The sequence below is a fragment of the Equus caballus genome, chromosome 25 (assembly GCF_041296265.1).
Source record: "Equus caballus isolate H_3958 breed thoroughbred chromosome 25, TB-T2T, whole genome shotgun sequence".
In the NCBI taxonomy this organism is placed as follows: Eukaryota; Metazoa; Chordata; class Mammalia; order Perissodactyla; family Equidae; genus Equus; species Equus caballus.
This window is the reverse complement of record NC_091708.1, coordinates 35,441,485-35,458,486: the sequence shown is the minus strand read 5'-3', so window position 1 is coordinate 35,458,486 and position 17,002 is coordinate 35,441,485. Positions and strand designations below refer to the sequence as shown.

At 34.8% G+C, this 17,002-nt stretch overlaps 1 protein-coding gene across 16 annotated transcripts in view; it reads right to left on the bottom strand.

The window, feature by feature from the left end:
- RABGAP1 (RAB GTPase activating protein 1) overlaps positions 1–17,002 on the bottom strand; it is a 160,763-nt gene that overhangs the window by 86,987 nt on the left and 56,774 nt on the right. For all 16 annotated transcript variants that reach the window (XM_023628822.2, XM_070251707.1, XM_070251714.1 and 13 more), the window contains 2 exons: positions 7,218–7,392; positions 2,888–2,981 (listed from right to left, as the gene is read on the bottom strand). In XM_023628822.2, the coding sequence (XP_023484590.1) occupies positions 2,888–2,981; positions 7,218–7,392 (269 nt within the window). The remainder of the gene's footprint in view (positions 1–2,887; positions 2,982–7,217; positions 7,393–17,002) is intronic.

The following is a 17,002-nucleotide window of genomic DNA, read 5'->3' as shown; positions in this document are numbered from 1 at the left end:
ATTGGATCCTCCCAACAACCATCTGAGGTAGTGGTAGTATCTCCAGTTTTACAGGTGGAGAAGTTGTTCAAGAAAGTCTGTCAAATGACTGAGGTAGTCCTCAAACTCTAAGACCAATGAATGCTCTACCTGTTATATGACAGCTGCTTTGTGATTTAAAGGCCACCATTACGAGTCAATAAAAACAGAATCCTGACATGAAGAAGCTCCCGTGGCTATCAGATTTAAGCAGAAGTTACTGATACAAAATGATCACTACCAAAATCTAAAAAGGTCTGAGATGTTTCTCAGAATGTTCCCAGAATTCTAGCAGAATAATGCACAGTACATTTTAAAATGGTTAACTCCATGATGCTAGTACCCTAATGCAAGAGCTACAGACAATTTAATACAGTTTTGTCCTTGCTTAGAAAAACAAATTATATGAAAGTTGAAGAGCTGGGAGCAGAAAGAACGAAAAAGGTTACTTAATTCAAGGATTGCTGCACTATGGCCTATGGGCCAATCTGGCACACCACCTATTTCTGTAAATCAACTTTTATTGAAACAGCCATTCTTATTTGTTTGTGTATTGTCTATGGTTGCTTTTGCACCACAACAACAGAGCTGAGTAGTTTCAACAGAGACTACTGGGCCGCAAAACCTAAAATATTTACATTTGGCCCTTTACAGAAAAAATAAACCTAACTCTGGGTTTATTTGTAACCCTAGCTTAATTTATATTGGTAAAATTATTTTCAGAACAATTTTATGTCACGGATAATATTAACTTTATCCAACCCAGCATAGTATTTTATACTGACATTAGTTCTCTTACCCACTAAGAGTCACATTAAAATGAACTTGGAGAATAAGAGGTCAAAGGTACTATTACTAACACTGCCACTAAAATCTAATGTAGAGTTAAATAAACCAGTTTTGGGATAAGACTTCACGGTGTTAAAAATTCTGGGTCTGCCATTTACTAACCAGAATTGCTGACAATCTCTGAGCCAGTTTCCTCATCTGTAAAAATGGAGACTAGTACATAAGGTTGTTATAGCTGAAACAGAGCATACAACTTAGCACAGTGCCTGGTATATGACAAATTTATAAGTTCTTACTACAATTACTAATACTACAACATCCATTATTTTTAAGCTACAATAATCCCGAAGGGTAATTTTATAGACTTGTATTTTGTAAATGAAGAAACAGACTCAGAAAAGTTAAGTGACTTGCCCAAGACCATACAGTCTGGAAGTAGGAGAGGTAGGATTTGAAGCCAGGTCTACTAGGCTCTAAAATTCTATGATATTGCGATGCTTCCTATCTATACAAAACATGCAATAATGATGAAAAAAATAACAATGAAATGAAGAATAGAAGCTATATTATTATTTCTGAAGACAGGACTGAAATCAGCAAAAACAGTTTTAACACCCTGAAGACAGTTCAGACAGATGGAAACCGAAGTTAATTTATTTGAGAAAGTGGGAGAAGGAAATAACTTAATTAAATGATAACAAAATGAATAAACAAAGCTTGACAACAAAACAAATTCCAAACAATTGTATAAATACTGCTGAGTTCATCTAATAAAATCTAGAGTCTAAATGTTATATCTAAATGATTTTTAAATATATTATTATGTAACCATGTCAAGATTCAATTACATTTCTATTTTAGAGAAGAAACTTTTTATACAGAAGAAATTCCTGCCAGCAGCAGTCCAAACACTCCAAATTCACTGAACTGAAAATATAATTGTGACGAGAGCATCAGCAGGTTTGTCTCCTGATTGCCGAAGAAATATTAAAAATAAATGTGAACTATTCCCTTGCGGGGTTTTTGCAGAGTTCATTTACTAAAACCACTTGTGTAAAGACAAACCATGCTTTGGTCTGCATTTTCCTCCTGTACACATTTGACATTTCCTATTGTAGAGAGTGTTTTACCAAAAGTGTAAAGCATTGTGAGAGTGCTAGAAGCAGATGATGCCCATTTGTAGTCCTATCTCTTAAGGGCATGATGTTTTTTTTAAATGTTGAGACACAGTTTTACTAAGAATAGAGTGAAAGGCTTCAACTGTTAAAACTTCTGTGAAAAATCAAACCCAAAGTAACAGGCCCATGGGGAGCTTATATGACAACTCTAATAACCAGAAAGTCAGAAATAGACAAGTGCTCAGATCACTTTCAAGATCAGCATTTTTCAGCATATATTGGCATCCTACAGAGAGAAAAGAAAAGTACATAAATGTCTCACCAATCTGATATACCAGAGAATCTCTGGTTTCACTAGTAGCTGAAGGTGGTATATTCTTCTTAGTCTATAGGATAATGCTTCTTTACATTGTTATCAATCTATCTCTTGAGCTGAGGAGAAATTCCTGAATTTTACAAGTGTTACTAGGAGAAGTAATTGGTAGAGCAGTTAATATATACCGTGTTTATTACATTCTGCTCTGTCACCTTAAGTACATAACACAGATAAGGAAAAATACCACCTGGGGTCTCTACTGTGGCTCTATGCATTGTGTGAGCATCCTCTCAACTTCCCTTATTACTGTGTATTGTCTTAACTATCCTATATTATCATAACCAGTCAGTGGTTCCTAACCTCTTCAATATAAAGGACCTCTTTCCTTATTCTTTCCATGAATTCCATATTTGAATAAATATTTTCTGCAGCAATAAGTATTTATTAGGTTTCTGATACTCTGAAAGTTGATTTCAGATCTTCACTACTACCCTTATAAACTTCTAAAAACAGAGAATCTAGAATGCAAACCCCATACCAATGAGGTTTCTATTATTGGTTCCAAAACTAAGTATTGTAGTTAGGTAAGATTACCTACTCACAAAATGAGAATTACAGATTGAAAAGGAGAACTATTATAACTTACCATTTTGACAGCAGTTCTCCCCAGGTTTCAAGAATTTTTCCTGCACATTCTTTGGATACATCACCAAATCCACTCAAGAGAGGTTCATCGTTATCTTTAATAAACAAAACACACAAAAAAGGATAAGAGAGGTGGCTACGCTAGCCAGAAGAATGACATGGAAACATAAGAGTCAAACTTGAAAGATTTTACTGGGAGCATAAAGTCAGAATTTCTCTCCTTTAGTATATAGGTGTAAATACAAAGAAAACTAAAATGGTCCTAGGTGGAATGCTGTAATCTCTTTAATTCTCTTTTGCTTTCCCTACAGGCATATTATGTCAACTACAGAAAACAGCCATTTAATTATAAAATAGTAGCACTCAAAATATGGTATGTTCTCTTTCCTTTTCCAAAGCAAACAGCTTTATGCATGAAAATATATAGCAGTCTTATTTACAACAGTTAAAAAAAATTATAAACCACCTAAGTGTCCAACAATAGGAGAGTAGAGAATGGTAGGATAAGTAATGATACATGTTTACAATGTAATTACATGTTGACGTTTGTTTACATACGGCAAAATACCACACAAAATAAAACTATCAAGAGCTAAAGCTTCATTATGATTTAATCTATGTTTAGAAGATAGTCTTGGAACGAACTATGCCAACACATTAATAATTAGTGCCTCTGAGTGATGGAGTTATGATTGATTTTTTTCTCTCCTTTTATGTTTTTATGACTTTCTAAATTTTCTACAATGGCATACATTAATTTATAATAGAAATCACAAAAATATTAAAAATGACCAAAATAAATCAAACAATTCAAGTAATTAGGAAAAGCAAATTCAAAGAAGAATTTAAAGATTACAAGATACGAAGACAGTGAAAAAAGTGACACTGACAAAGCCATGTGAGAGGAATTGAAAAGTACAATGAAAGCAGGGGAAAAAATATGGACTAAGATATCTACTTAATCAGTCCTCTTTTGTTGGACACTTGGGGGAGTTTTCAACTTTTTGCTACGAATAGTATCAGGATGAACATATTTCATTGCTTTCATTGGGTATGTGGTCAGAAGTAGACCTCCTTGGTTAAAAAATGCATACCTTTGAGGATTTTGAAATTTACTGACATACTGCCTTCCAAAATGGTTTTACCAATTTACATTTCCACTAGTTGGTACAATAGTACTTGTTTCCATGTGTCCTTACCAATTTTATTTCTTGATTTTTTAGCTTAACCTACCTAAACAAAGTTTGGATCTTTACACCTCTGATGACTACATCATGAATTTGCAAACCTACTAGAGACAGCAATTATCTAGTAGCACTGATTTTTAAGGCTCAGAAATCCATGATAGTTATTATTAAACTTCTTTACATTATAATGTCTTGGACATTATCATCGGTTTTGATGGTCAGAGGGAAGAGGTCTGTCTGAATATAAGTGAGACATCATCTGCAAATGGATGCATAAGGAAAAGAGAAAGGCTTGAGGGCACTAAGATAAACTTCCTCTACTTCACTATTTTGCCAGAAGTGGGCCTACTTCCTAATACCTCAACTCGCTACTCACTAGTGTATCAATACAACAACTCTTTGGGGGAAGGCATCTATAAAAAACATACTAAAGGAGTCAGCCATATGGTCGAGTGGTTAAGTTCGCGGGTTCTGCTTCAGCAGCCCAGGGTTCCACTGGTGGCCCAGGGTACTGCCTATTTAGATCCAGGTGTGGACCTAGCACTGCTCATCAGGCCATGCTGAGGTGGTGCCCCACAAAGCAGAGGCAGAAAGACCTACAACTAGAATATACAACTACGTACTGGGGGGCTTTGGAGAGAAGAAAAAATACTAAAATTTAGAAAAGACGACAATTCCTTCAAAGAGATTAGGAAGATCTTTTACTCTTTTGGAAGCTTTCAACAAATCTGGATAGTAGTTTGAAATCTGTCTTTAGAACTCCATATACCTAAGGTAGGAGTATGAATGGGGAGTGAGCAGGCAATCTCAGTTTCAGAATGTTGTTTCTAAATACCTCTCCTTTATAACTGCTGGCTTCCTGCCCTGTGAGCATAAATGTCCTATGAGTAAGGAGCCTCTCCAGAGGACTGTAGCCATTTCTTTCCAGGGAGCAAACAGATCATGATAGGACCAGCTTCCCTGGTTTGTATACTGGGTTAGAGAGAATTAAAAGATGGCATGGCTGCACAGTCTTCTTCAGTCACAGTTCTGTCGTTAGCTCTTCACCTGGGGGTGATCTCAGGGGGGTTTCCTATCCCACTAGTATTTACTGAGCACCTGTTACATTCCAGGAATTGTGTTATACAGCAGGGAAACAAAGTGGGACAAAAGGCACACACTCTCTTCTGCTACAGACCTTCTGTTCTTGTGTTCCCTGATTCTCCCATGGACTGTCTGTTACCATTAGTCCTTCTCTCTCCCTAGTTAAGAATTGTCAGTAAAGGCCTTCTAAATCCCCTCAATTATATTAAAAAATCTATGCCTGTTAAAGATTACAACTAGATGTCAGTCCTGATGTTACCCTTTAGTTGGGCCCAAATTTCTTTGTAGGTGGTAGACAATCCTTAAAATCTATAGTATGGAGATTTGAGCATTCTCTGGTTTCATAATAAATAGAATGTCTTTCTCAATTCTTGGTCATTTTTGATTGCTGAGTTCATAGGCAGGAGTTTTCTATAAACTTTTATTTGCTCTGCCATCTTAAATAGTGTTGACCTAGAGGAGAAACTGCAAGTCTCAAGACTACCCGTTAGAGTAGACAATCTTAAACAGTGGGGACAACTCCACATTTCCCAGCTTTAACACATGACTTAAATTGGCTCTGCAGGGAGACTCTAAATTGTCTCTGTCTCCTCCAAAAACAACACATGTGCTTTCTCTGCACTTCAGAAAGCTTTATGTGAACTAAACGCACAGAGATGAAGACAGAAGAGAGCTTAGGTTGTTAACTCATAGACCTAGATTAAAATCCTCCCTGCCAATTTCTAGCTGTGTATCCTTGGGCAAATTCATTTTTCTGAGATTCTATTTGCTAATGTGTGAAATAAAGATAAAATAAATTCTAATTTTCAGGATTTTTGTGAGGCTTATATAAACAAAGTATTATTTTACTTTATAAACAAAGTATCTGCCTACCACACATTAAGCATCCAGTAATTGGTGTCCATAATATTGCTCTAAACTTGGAAAAATGTAGATATAATTATGAATATGTATTTCTTTTAACCTAATCAATCATTCCTGCCACCTCCATGGCTTTACCCAAACTAGCCCATTTATCCCTCAATTCTCCTTTACTTCAAAAGTTGCAGCTCAAGGACTACTCATGATGCCCCACCACACTCTCCATGATGAAAAATGGATTCTCCTCTATGAATTTCCAGAACACTTCCTGTGACCCTCACATAGACACATGCCTCATATGACCTTCTACCATAATCAGCTTTTTTCCCCCTTAAAAGTTAAAGCCTGGTACAAAATTATGAATTAGAAAATCCCTCCCAAACTGTCACTTTTCCTGTGCGCCTTCCCTCCACTTCTCACTTCTATATAGTATCTTTTAACAGACACTGACACTCTGAAATATTAGTTCACAGATATAACCATGAAAAAGAGGAGGAAAAAATAAAAAGAACTGATTGAGGGGCCAGCCCCATGGCTGAGTGGTTAAGTTCTTGTGCTCCGCTTTGGTGGCCCAGGGTTTCGCCGGTTTGGATCCTGGGCGTGGACACGGCACCCCTCATCAAGCCATGCTGATGCGGCGTCCAACATGCCACAACTAGAAGGACCCACAACTACAATATACAACTATGTACTGGGGGGATTTGGGGAGAAAAAGTAGGAAAAAAAAAAAGTACTGATTGATTCCTAATGTTTATCCGTATGAAAATCCAATAATGTATAAATATATATGTGTATATTTAGGTATATATATTTTGTGACTAGGTCATGTGTGAAAGGCACATTTGGGCAAGTGAAATTGTTCCTGTAAAATCAATCAGTTGAGATGGGAACATTTATTTAGGTGGAATCTGTGTCATATTTGCCCTAAAAGTGTGGTAATACACTAAGTTAAGACTTTATTCTTTAAAAAAGCACTAATTATAAAGCTCATTTTTTCCAACTTGATTACAATTATCTTAAAGAAGGTCTTGCACTAATCAATTTTCAATCTCCCAGAGTCCTTTGCATACAGTAGACTCTCGTAAGTATTTACTGAGAGAATTCCAAATGCTATTCACATTATCAATTCCCTGATAAAATTATAATAGTCTGCATGGTCCTCCACCCCAAAATAGAAGCTAAGCTCTCCCTACAATTTACCTTCCTCTTCATCGTCTTCTGGAGGAGAAGGTATCATGGAACTCTGAGATCCAGACTGCGGCAGGCGAATTGAGGGACTGGCTGTAGTTTTCCTCCTCTCTCTTTCTGATTCACTTTCCAAGCACACAACTTCGTATAAAGTGTCAGTATTGTTCTTTCTCTCTTTTTGCTTTATCTTGAAAATGAAAAACATCAAGAGGTAAAATCATTTCTGAATTGAGCACTACTTCTGATTTCACAGAGGATTTGAGAATAAAAAGGTATTACTGTGAATATCTACACTAAATGTAATCCTTTCTAAATAAGAAACTGTATGTTTAAATTTAAAAACCCTTAGGAAAATAGAGTGTTTAATGAACAGGATTCTAGTTCTGCAATTTTATTTATTGCCTTCAGACTATATCATCAGACACCCAACAACCAATATTTAGTAAGCGTGAATTAAAAAGTTAACCATTCTGTAGTTTCCAAGTTACTTTAAGGTGTTCTTCAAGGTTTCCATATATACAACTATACATGAAAAAATTCTTTTAAAATATTCTAAAACAAAGTTTATGACTAAGAAAGTACTCTTATTTCCATGTTTTCCCCCACTCCTTTAGCTTAACTGAAATACCGTGGGAAACTTTTCTTCAAATTAAAGCTACAACTAGGGATAGGGGTAGAGGTGACTAACAGAAAAGAGATTAGCAGAATCTACAAACATTTTATTAACTCAAATTGGTTTGTAGTTTGATTTTATTTTGAGGAAACATGTAACAGTTTAAATTGACCTAAGTTAAAAATTAAGAACAAGGAATATAAAACTTTACCAGTAAAATATTTAAACATATTAACATTCCATAGTTCAGGCAGTTTGAGGAGGAGGAAAAAAGTGAAATACAGAGCAGGAGGAAAGGCAGAACTGTAGGAAAAGAGAGAAGCATTAAGTAAAAATACAAAAAAGAGAAAGGGGGGAATAAGAGGTTCACTAGGTACAGAAATGCCAGGCAGAGCAGATTTTATCATCTCAATGTTCATTTGGGTTCTTAAGAAAAATTACCCCAATCCTGGAAGGCCAAGATAGTGGCAACATGTCCTTTCAATATCATCCTGAAGAACTGTTTAATACAGGAGTCGGTAAACTTTTCTGTAAAGGGCCAAATAGTAAATATTTTAGGCTATGTGGGCCAGTAGTCTCTGTCCAACTACTCAACTCTGCCATTATGGTGCAAAAGTAGCCACAGACGGTAAGTAAATGAGTGTGGCTGTGTTAAAAAAAACACTTTATGAAAACAAGCACCAGGCCAGATTTGACCCATAGACTGTTGTTTGCCCACTTTGTTTTAACATGTCTACACAAGGACTACTTAATTTTCTAGATGAATAAATGATTTTTACTTAGCTGCCTACTATTAACTAAGGACCCAGAATCTGTGAAGTTATATATTAACTTGTAGATTTGTGTCCAGAAGATATGTAAATGATTTCTGTCCAATAGAAAAGATAACCCAAAGGTTACCTATAGGACATAAACCAATTTTGTTTTGTTCTAACCTAGCAATCTTGTTCTAACATTCTTTTTTTTTTTCTTTTTTATATAAAGGAAGGACTATATAAACTTAAGTTCCTCAAATACTTAGCACTGGTTTTACCATCTTACTGGTTCCCTCACTACCTAATGAATTAAATTAAAATCTTTGACATACGTTCATTCTAAATTTGTAATTATGATTTTTAACTTTTAAATACTATAGTTTGATAGGGAATAGGATTTACATTTTTTGTTTTGTTATAAATTACTCTTTGAAACATTAGTTAATTGCTATCTGCAACAGTTCCAAGATGAACAATAGCTCTTTATCTTTAAAGAAATTTCTGAGACTACACACATGTGCTAAACCTTGCAGTTCACCTAGAAATTCTTCTGTACGAGTGACCAGAGCAATACTGCCTTTTCAAGTCAGATAAACATAAGAGTCGAGAACTAGACCCCATTTCTAAGTCAAGAACGCCAGCTATTAACAATGTTGCTCATTATTGAAGACGGGTATTAGTACATGGGGGTTCATTACACTATTCTTTTTATTTTTGTGTATGTTTGAATTTTCTATAATAAAAAGCTTTTTAAAAAGGATTCTTAAAAGACAAAATAAAAAGTAGACTTAAATAAATGGAAAGACTCACATGTCCTTAGATAAGATGACTCAACATCATAAAGGTGTCAATTCTCCCCCCAAAAATACCAATAATTTCTTTCCAGAGCTACAAAAGTTGAATCTAAAGTTTCTATGAAAATAAACCATTATGAATATTCAGCAAAACTCACAAAAAGAACAACAACTAGGGAGGAAGGCAGCCCTACCAGACATTAAAACATATTATAAAGTCTACTTAATTAAACCAGTGTGATATTGGTGCATGAGTAACATAACCAATGGAAAAGAATATAAAAACCAGAAAGAGGTCCAAACACACATGAAAATTTGATATATGACAAAGGTGGCATCTCAAATTACTGGAGGAAAAGTAAGACTTTTCAATGACTGGTGTTGGGACAAGTGGATGGCCATTCGGGAAAAGATTAAATCAGATCCAAACTTTACATTATACACCAGAATAAAATACTAATGAATTAGAGATCTAAAAGTAGTAAAACGAAACCATATAAGTAATAAAAGAAAATGTGTAAATTCTTTTATTACTTGAGAGTGGAGAAAGCACTTCTAATTATGACCCCAAATACAGACACTTTAAAGAAAAAAACTGAAAATTCAAGCATATAAAAAGAAACTACACGGAAAAAAAGTCTAGAAGACTCATAATTTAAGTCAAAAGCCAAGTGACAAACCAGAAGTATTTGCATCTTATATCTTTAAGTGTTAATCTCTCAAGTATATAGACAGCTTCTAAAAATTAAGAAGAAAAAGGCCCAAATGAAAAAATATGAAGAGACAATTCACAGAAAAGGAAAAGAAAAATCACCCTTAAACATATGAAAAAATGCTTGTCTGCATCAGAGAATAAATTAAAACTACCAGCAGATCTTTAAGTTTTACAACACACTCTTGACAAGCCTGTAGAGAAACAGGTACTCTCATAGTTGGCTAATCTCTATGGTTATAGAGGGGAATTTGGCAAATGTAACAAAATTACATAAGCAAAATTAACTCATGTGCCAGTGATGCTAAGAGGAACTTACTCTAAACTTCACTTTCATAAAATCAAAACAACACATGCAAAGGGTTCTATATTGCAACATTATTTGGAACAGCAAATGACTGGGGAAAAAAACCAAGTATCCATCAATAGAGGACTAGCTGAAAAGATCATATCCACCCAAACAACACACTACTACGCTGTCATTAAACAAGAATGAGGAAGATCTCTATGAACTGATGTGGAATGATCTCCCGCATATATTAAGTTAAAAAAGTAAGGTGCAGAACAGTATATGTTACATATGTTAGTTTTTGTTTAAAAAGAAAGTTAAAAATATATAGGAGTACTTTATTATTTTCACAAAAAGAAACACTGGAAAGATAACAGAAGCCAATAATAATGCTTTCCTATGGGGTTTAAGGGAGGGAGATATGAATGAAAGTATACATTTTTACGTAATTTTGACTTTTGTACCATATAAATATTTTAAATATTCAAAAAATAAAATAAACCTAAAAGGGAAAAGACATACCCTAAGCCCCCAAATTGAAAATATGGAAACAAATGAATCTAACTATATGTCAAATGGTAACATGACTACAATGAAAAAAAAATATTGCAAATAACTTGAACATAGTACTGATTTTATAATCCTACTGGAACATGTTCAAAGGACAAAAAAAGTTCCATAAAATCTTAAACTTCACTGAATAGTTTTATTATTAATTGCAATACTGATTTTTTTAAATGACTATCAACAAACGAGAATTTAAAACTTTACAGATTCGAATCGCTTCATATTACATATCTATTTTTCATATATGCAGAATAAGAAACATGCAAAAGTACATAGGTATTACAGTTATATGAATAAATGTTTCTCCCAAAATTTGTTTAAGCATCTATAGAAAAGATGAGATAATACATTAAATATTTTCGAAATCTCTTCATTTAGAAGTTTACATATTGACTTTTATATACTGATATTAAAGTATGGGTTTCATCTCCAACAGAAAAAAACTTATACAACATAAGTTGTATGTAAATTGCAGTGTGGCACTGTATAATATTGGAGAAATGGTGCAAGTTTATCAATTGTTGCTAATTATCCCCAAGAGTAACTGTATTAAAATATAACCTTGTCCTCACTGGAATTTTAAATAATTGAAATCTGTATTTCATAAACTCATATAATAGTACCATTCTCAAAAGACATTTTACAGCTTTATAAAGATTTTGCTATAAATTTGCTGGGAGCAATAAAATAAAAATCACACATTAAAGGTGTTTCCTGCATACTATTTTTAATTCTTTGATAAAACGGGATAAAGCCAATAAATATATTACTGTTATTGCAATTAAGATATTCAATATTATAAAATATATAAATGCAAAAGAAAAGAAGAAAATCTTGTAATGGTAACTTACTATCCAAAATATGTGAATGAAATCAATTGATTCAGGCAAGGAGCATCCACGGATGCTAAAATCATTAGTTAGAAAGTTGCTGAGGAGGAACGTACTAGGAAATTGACAAAGTACCACCTAAAAGATTACTTGCTAAACGCAAAGAGAAAACTCTATTTTCACAAAGGAGAAATCCAGCAGTCACCACCTTAACCAAGTGATCACACTTTCCAGGAATAGTGGAACAATCTACCCTCATATGCCTCCAGATTTAGCAGTTGAAGAACTCTGGTATAGAACGCATTTTCATATTTTTTATCTTGAGAGGTACAGCAGCTTACTGCATATGTGTGCATGTGCCTGTGTACGTACGTACACACACACACACACACACACACACACACAGAGCAAACAGAAATAAGAGGCCCAGGTTTCCAATATGGTTATACTGCTTAACTGTCTACTTACTATTTATTTATTATTGACCACATCACATACTCTTTCAGACATCTGCTTCTTCATTTATAAAATACTAATTTTATAAAAGATTTTTTAAGTCCCCTATAGTCTCTGGCAATAAAATTCTATACTTCTCTAGTTTTAAGAATGCTTAGTTGGTTTTTTTAATTCACCTTATGTTACTGTTGGAAATATAGTTTTTGGACTATTTTCTTACTCTTTTAATAAATGATACCTGAAAATTTAAATCCAAGAAATCAATCTTTCTTTCCTCACTAATTTTAAAAGTTTCTTCTCTTATATCATGCCATCTTAACATAACAATCCCCACAGTTGGGAAGGCTTCCAGGCTAAAAAGGAGTTACTGAGTCACCAGATAATTTTAGTGGGGAAAAAAGAAAAGAATCAATTTTTAAATGTGTATTTTTAAAAACATTTCTATAATCATTTTCCCATACTGACGGCCATATACAGAAACTATAAATTTTGTATTTTAAAAATTTGGTCTGTAGCATTGTTTCCTTTTCTGTCTAATGAGAACTGCATAGTGGTTAAAATTTTAAATTGTGCTTAATTTGATTTAAGTAAATCCTAAAAATACTCTTACAGAAAGAAAGACAAAAGGAGAATGTTTCTATGGAAAGAAACAGCCAGAGGGCTGAGACTCTTAGAAGGCTTAGGTATGGATCTTGTTCACACAACATTCCACGCCATCTACTAATTTTACATCTCTGGATCTATAAAATGAGAATACTATCCTCAATGGATTACTATAAAAATTACAAAAGACGGAAAAAGTGAAAGTAGCTAGTAGAATGATGACCACAGTAGAGCCTCCATTACTGGTAGCTGCTATTACTTTTTAATGACATGAATGTAAAAGAGGGAATAAATAAACTTACTTTTTAGGTTACAAAGGAGGAGATTAACAGTGCTCTAAGACAGCAAAAAGTTGTTCAAATTCTTCACACTCACTCTCTCTCCTTTTCCACTCCCTACCCCTCACACACGTGCCCCACGCCCCCCAAAATAAGACTTATCCAAATAAGGAGAAACATGAAAGATTATTCTCAGGAATTCTCTGCCCTCCTCCCAGCTTCCACATATAAACTACTGCTTTTTGCAAAGAAAATATTGAAAACTCAGCCTATGTTTAGCTCGTAACCTTAAGAGTGAGTCTAGCGTAGTCTATTCAAGCTATGTCTCAGGTATACATATGTTTTTGGCTAGTTTACCTTGCCAAGTCATTTGTTAGCCTAATTAGATACAATATTCTAGACTAAACCACAAAAGTAATATCCCTATAAACCCATGCAGTCTTTGAATCCAAGGTTGTATAACATAAGACCTCAAGGGAAAAGCAAGATCGGGGAATCTTATTTATGTTCACTAAGAGAAAAGAGACAGAATTCTAATTAAAGAGAATATTTTTTTTTACATACAAATTAATACCAAAAATATTATGGCATTAATTTTTACTTATCATCTCTTATTCTATAAACTATTAGGAATCATTCTCACTCACTCCTCAAACTTTTAAAATGATGCTTGTAAATTGGTTTTCTTTCGGAAGCATTCTTCCCTTGAGGTTGATCCTCGAAATCATCAATGCTGTTCTGATTTTATGACTTAGTGTTTTATTTTCCCTCTGTCCCACTGAGGTTCCACAGTCCCTCTCAATCACAATAGCTAAAATGTATGGAGAATATACTATACGCCAGGAACTATTCCAAGTGTGCTGTATAGTTTCTCACTTAATGGCACAATAACACTATGAGGAAGATTCTACCACTGCCATTTTTCAGCTGAGTAAACTGAGGCTCAGAGAGTTGAAGGAACTTGCTCAAAGTCATAAAACTAGTCAGTGGTAAGATCCATGTACTCTGACTCCAAAGCCAAGTTCTAGATGATAACCCTACACTAATCCTCTGCTCCTGCCACAGTATAGAGATGGGAGAACAAGTGCTGGGACCCAGGTTTACTTTGTCTCTTAAGACAACACTGAAAAGAAATCTCTATTCCTATTTTTCTTGCTACACTTTTCCAACTATAACCAAAAGGGCTAACTTGGATACGCTGGAATCAAAATATTTATTGCTACAGAAAAATATATACAAGTAAATCCACATACAACACTATAATTTTGTATAATGGAAGATCAAAGTTACATGTAAATAAAATCAATTCAACAAATATTTATTGCGAACTATGTTCTAGATGCTAAGGATAAATCAGTGAACAAGACAGATTAGGAATACTACCTTAGGACAGGTCTCTAATATAGAAAACAGATAAAACAAAAATAAGTATATTAGGGGCTGGCCCCGTGGCCCAGTGGTTAAGTTCGCAGACTCTGCTGCAGGCGGCCCAGTGTTTCGTTGGTTCGAATCCTGGGCGCGGACATGGCGCTGCTCATCAAACCATGCTGAGGCAGTGTCCCACATGCCACAACTAGAAGGACCCACAGCGAAGAATACACAACTATGTACTGGGGGGCTTTGGGGAGAAAAAGGGAAAAAAATAAAAATCTTAAAAAAAAAAAAAAGTATATTATGTGGTATACTAGAAGGTAACAGCCTTGTAAAAAAATTAAAAATATATCAGTTGGGGGAAAGGGGATGGCAGTACTAGCGGAAGAGCAGGCAAACTGCAGTGTTAAATGGGGTAGTCATGAGTTCCAAAGTAGTAACTCTGAGCAGACTTGAAGATGATGAGGACTTGAAGGAGGTGAATAATAGCAAGTGAGATCCAGGGGAGGAACATTCCAGGTAGAAAAAACAGTTAATAGCAAAAGCCCTAAAGAGCATGGTTAGAGCAGAGGAAGCAAGCAAGAAGGAAGAGTAGTAAGAAAGGAATTAGTTTAAGATGTAATAGGCAGCAAATCAGATAGGGTCTTATAAACCACTGTGACTTTGACTTTTATGGAGTAAAATACGGTTAGAGGATTTTGAGCAGAAAAATGATGACATGACCTTAGGCTGCCATGTTAGGAATATATCACAAGAGGACAAAAACAGAAACAGGGAGATGAGTGAAAAGGCTACTGCAATAACCCAGGTAAAAACGATGATTCGGATGAGGTTAATGTAATCTAGGTGGTAACAGGTGGTCAGATTCTAGATATGTTTTGAAAGTAAACAGAATTTCCTGACAGACTGCATAAAAGGTGTGAAAAATCAAAGTAAAATTCTTGGTCCAAGCAACTATTAGGAGAAGATGCTCATGAACTGAGATAGTACAGACAGGTAGATAGAGCATTTTAGAGGTGGGGGATGAGATAATGAGACCTTTTTGGAAATGGTAAATTTGAGATGCCCTGAAAGCTAAGTGAAAGAGGGGTATTTAAAGAGAATGGACTGATCATCCATATCAAATGTTACTGATAAAGCAAGTAAGATGCAGAGTCAGATTGACCACTGGATTTAGCAATTTAGGTCACTGTGAACTTGATTTCTTTCAAGGAGTTTTGATACAAAGGAAAGCAAAAAAAGGAGCAGTAAGTAGTGGGGCAACTGGGGCCAAGAAAAGCTAAAAGAAGGGAACAGAGGTTTCATCTGTTGCCCACCAGAGGAAAGACAGAGTATGGAGTTTGACCAAATTAACTGACAGATTTCTTTTAAAAAACTGATTCTCAGAAAACCATAACATAGGCTCTACAAGCTATCATTAAAAATGTCTAATATATATTCCAAAATTACTAGATAGGCAAAGGAACAGAAAAACGTGACTCAGTAGACATTAGAATTAACACTCAAGGATTTATAAAGTAGCTTTATTATAATTATGCTCAAGGATATAAAAGAAAATCTGCTTAAAATAAAAGAACAAAGAGGAAATATCATAAAAAACCCAAAAACTATAAAAAAAAAAAAAAAAAAAGAACAAAACAGACATTTCAGAAATAAAAAATATAAGATCTGGAATTTTGAAAAAATTCCTTGAATGGACTTAACAGCACATTGGAAGTGACAAAAGAAAGAGTCAAGTGAACTTGAAGACAGGTCAACAGAAACTATTCTAATTGAAGGAAAAACAGAAAAAAAGATTTGAAAAAATAAGTAGAGCCTCAGAGCTCTGTGGGATAATATTAAAAGATCTAAAAAATGTGTAACTGTAATCCCATGAGGAAAGAAAAGAGAGACGAGGCAGGAAAAAAACTTGAAAGAAATAATGGGCCAGGGGCTGGCCCCGTGGCCGAGTGGTTAAGTTCGCGCGCTCCGCTGCAGGCGGCCCAGTGTTTCGTTAGTTCGAATCCTGGGCGCGGACATGGCACTGCTCATCAGACCACGCTGAGGCAGCGTCCCACATGCCACAACTAGAAGAACCCACAACGAAGAATACACAACTATGTACTGGGGGGCTTTGGGGAGAAAAAGGAAAAAATAAAATCTTTAAAAAAAAAAAAAAAAGAAAAGAAATAATGGGCCAGATTTTCCCCAAAACTGGTAAAAGAAAAACATAAATTTAAAAATCCCAAAACCCAGCAAATGCCAAGCAAGACAAACAGAAAGAAAACCACACCTAGACACATCATAGTTAAATGTCTGAAAATGAAACATAAAAAATAGTCTTAAAGGCAGCCAGAGAAAAATGACTTATTACATACATAGGAACAAATATAAACACATGCTAACTTCTCATAAAAAACTACTGGAGCCAGAAGACTGTGAGACGATATCTTTAAAGTGCGGACAGAAAAAGACTTTCAACCCAGAATTCTACAGCCAGTAAAACTATCCTGCTGGAATGAAAGTGAAATAAAACATTTTCAGATAAAG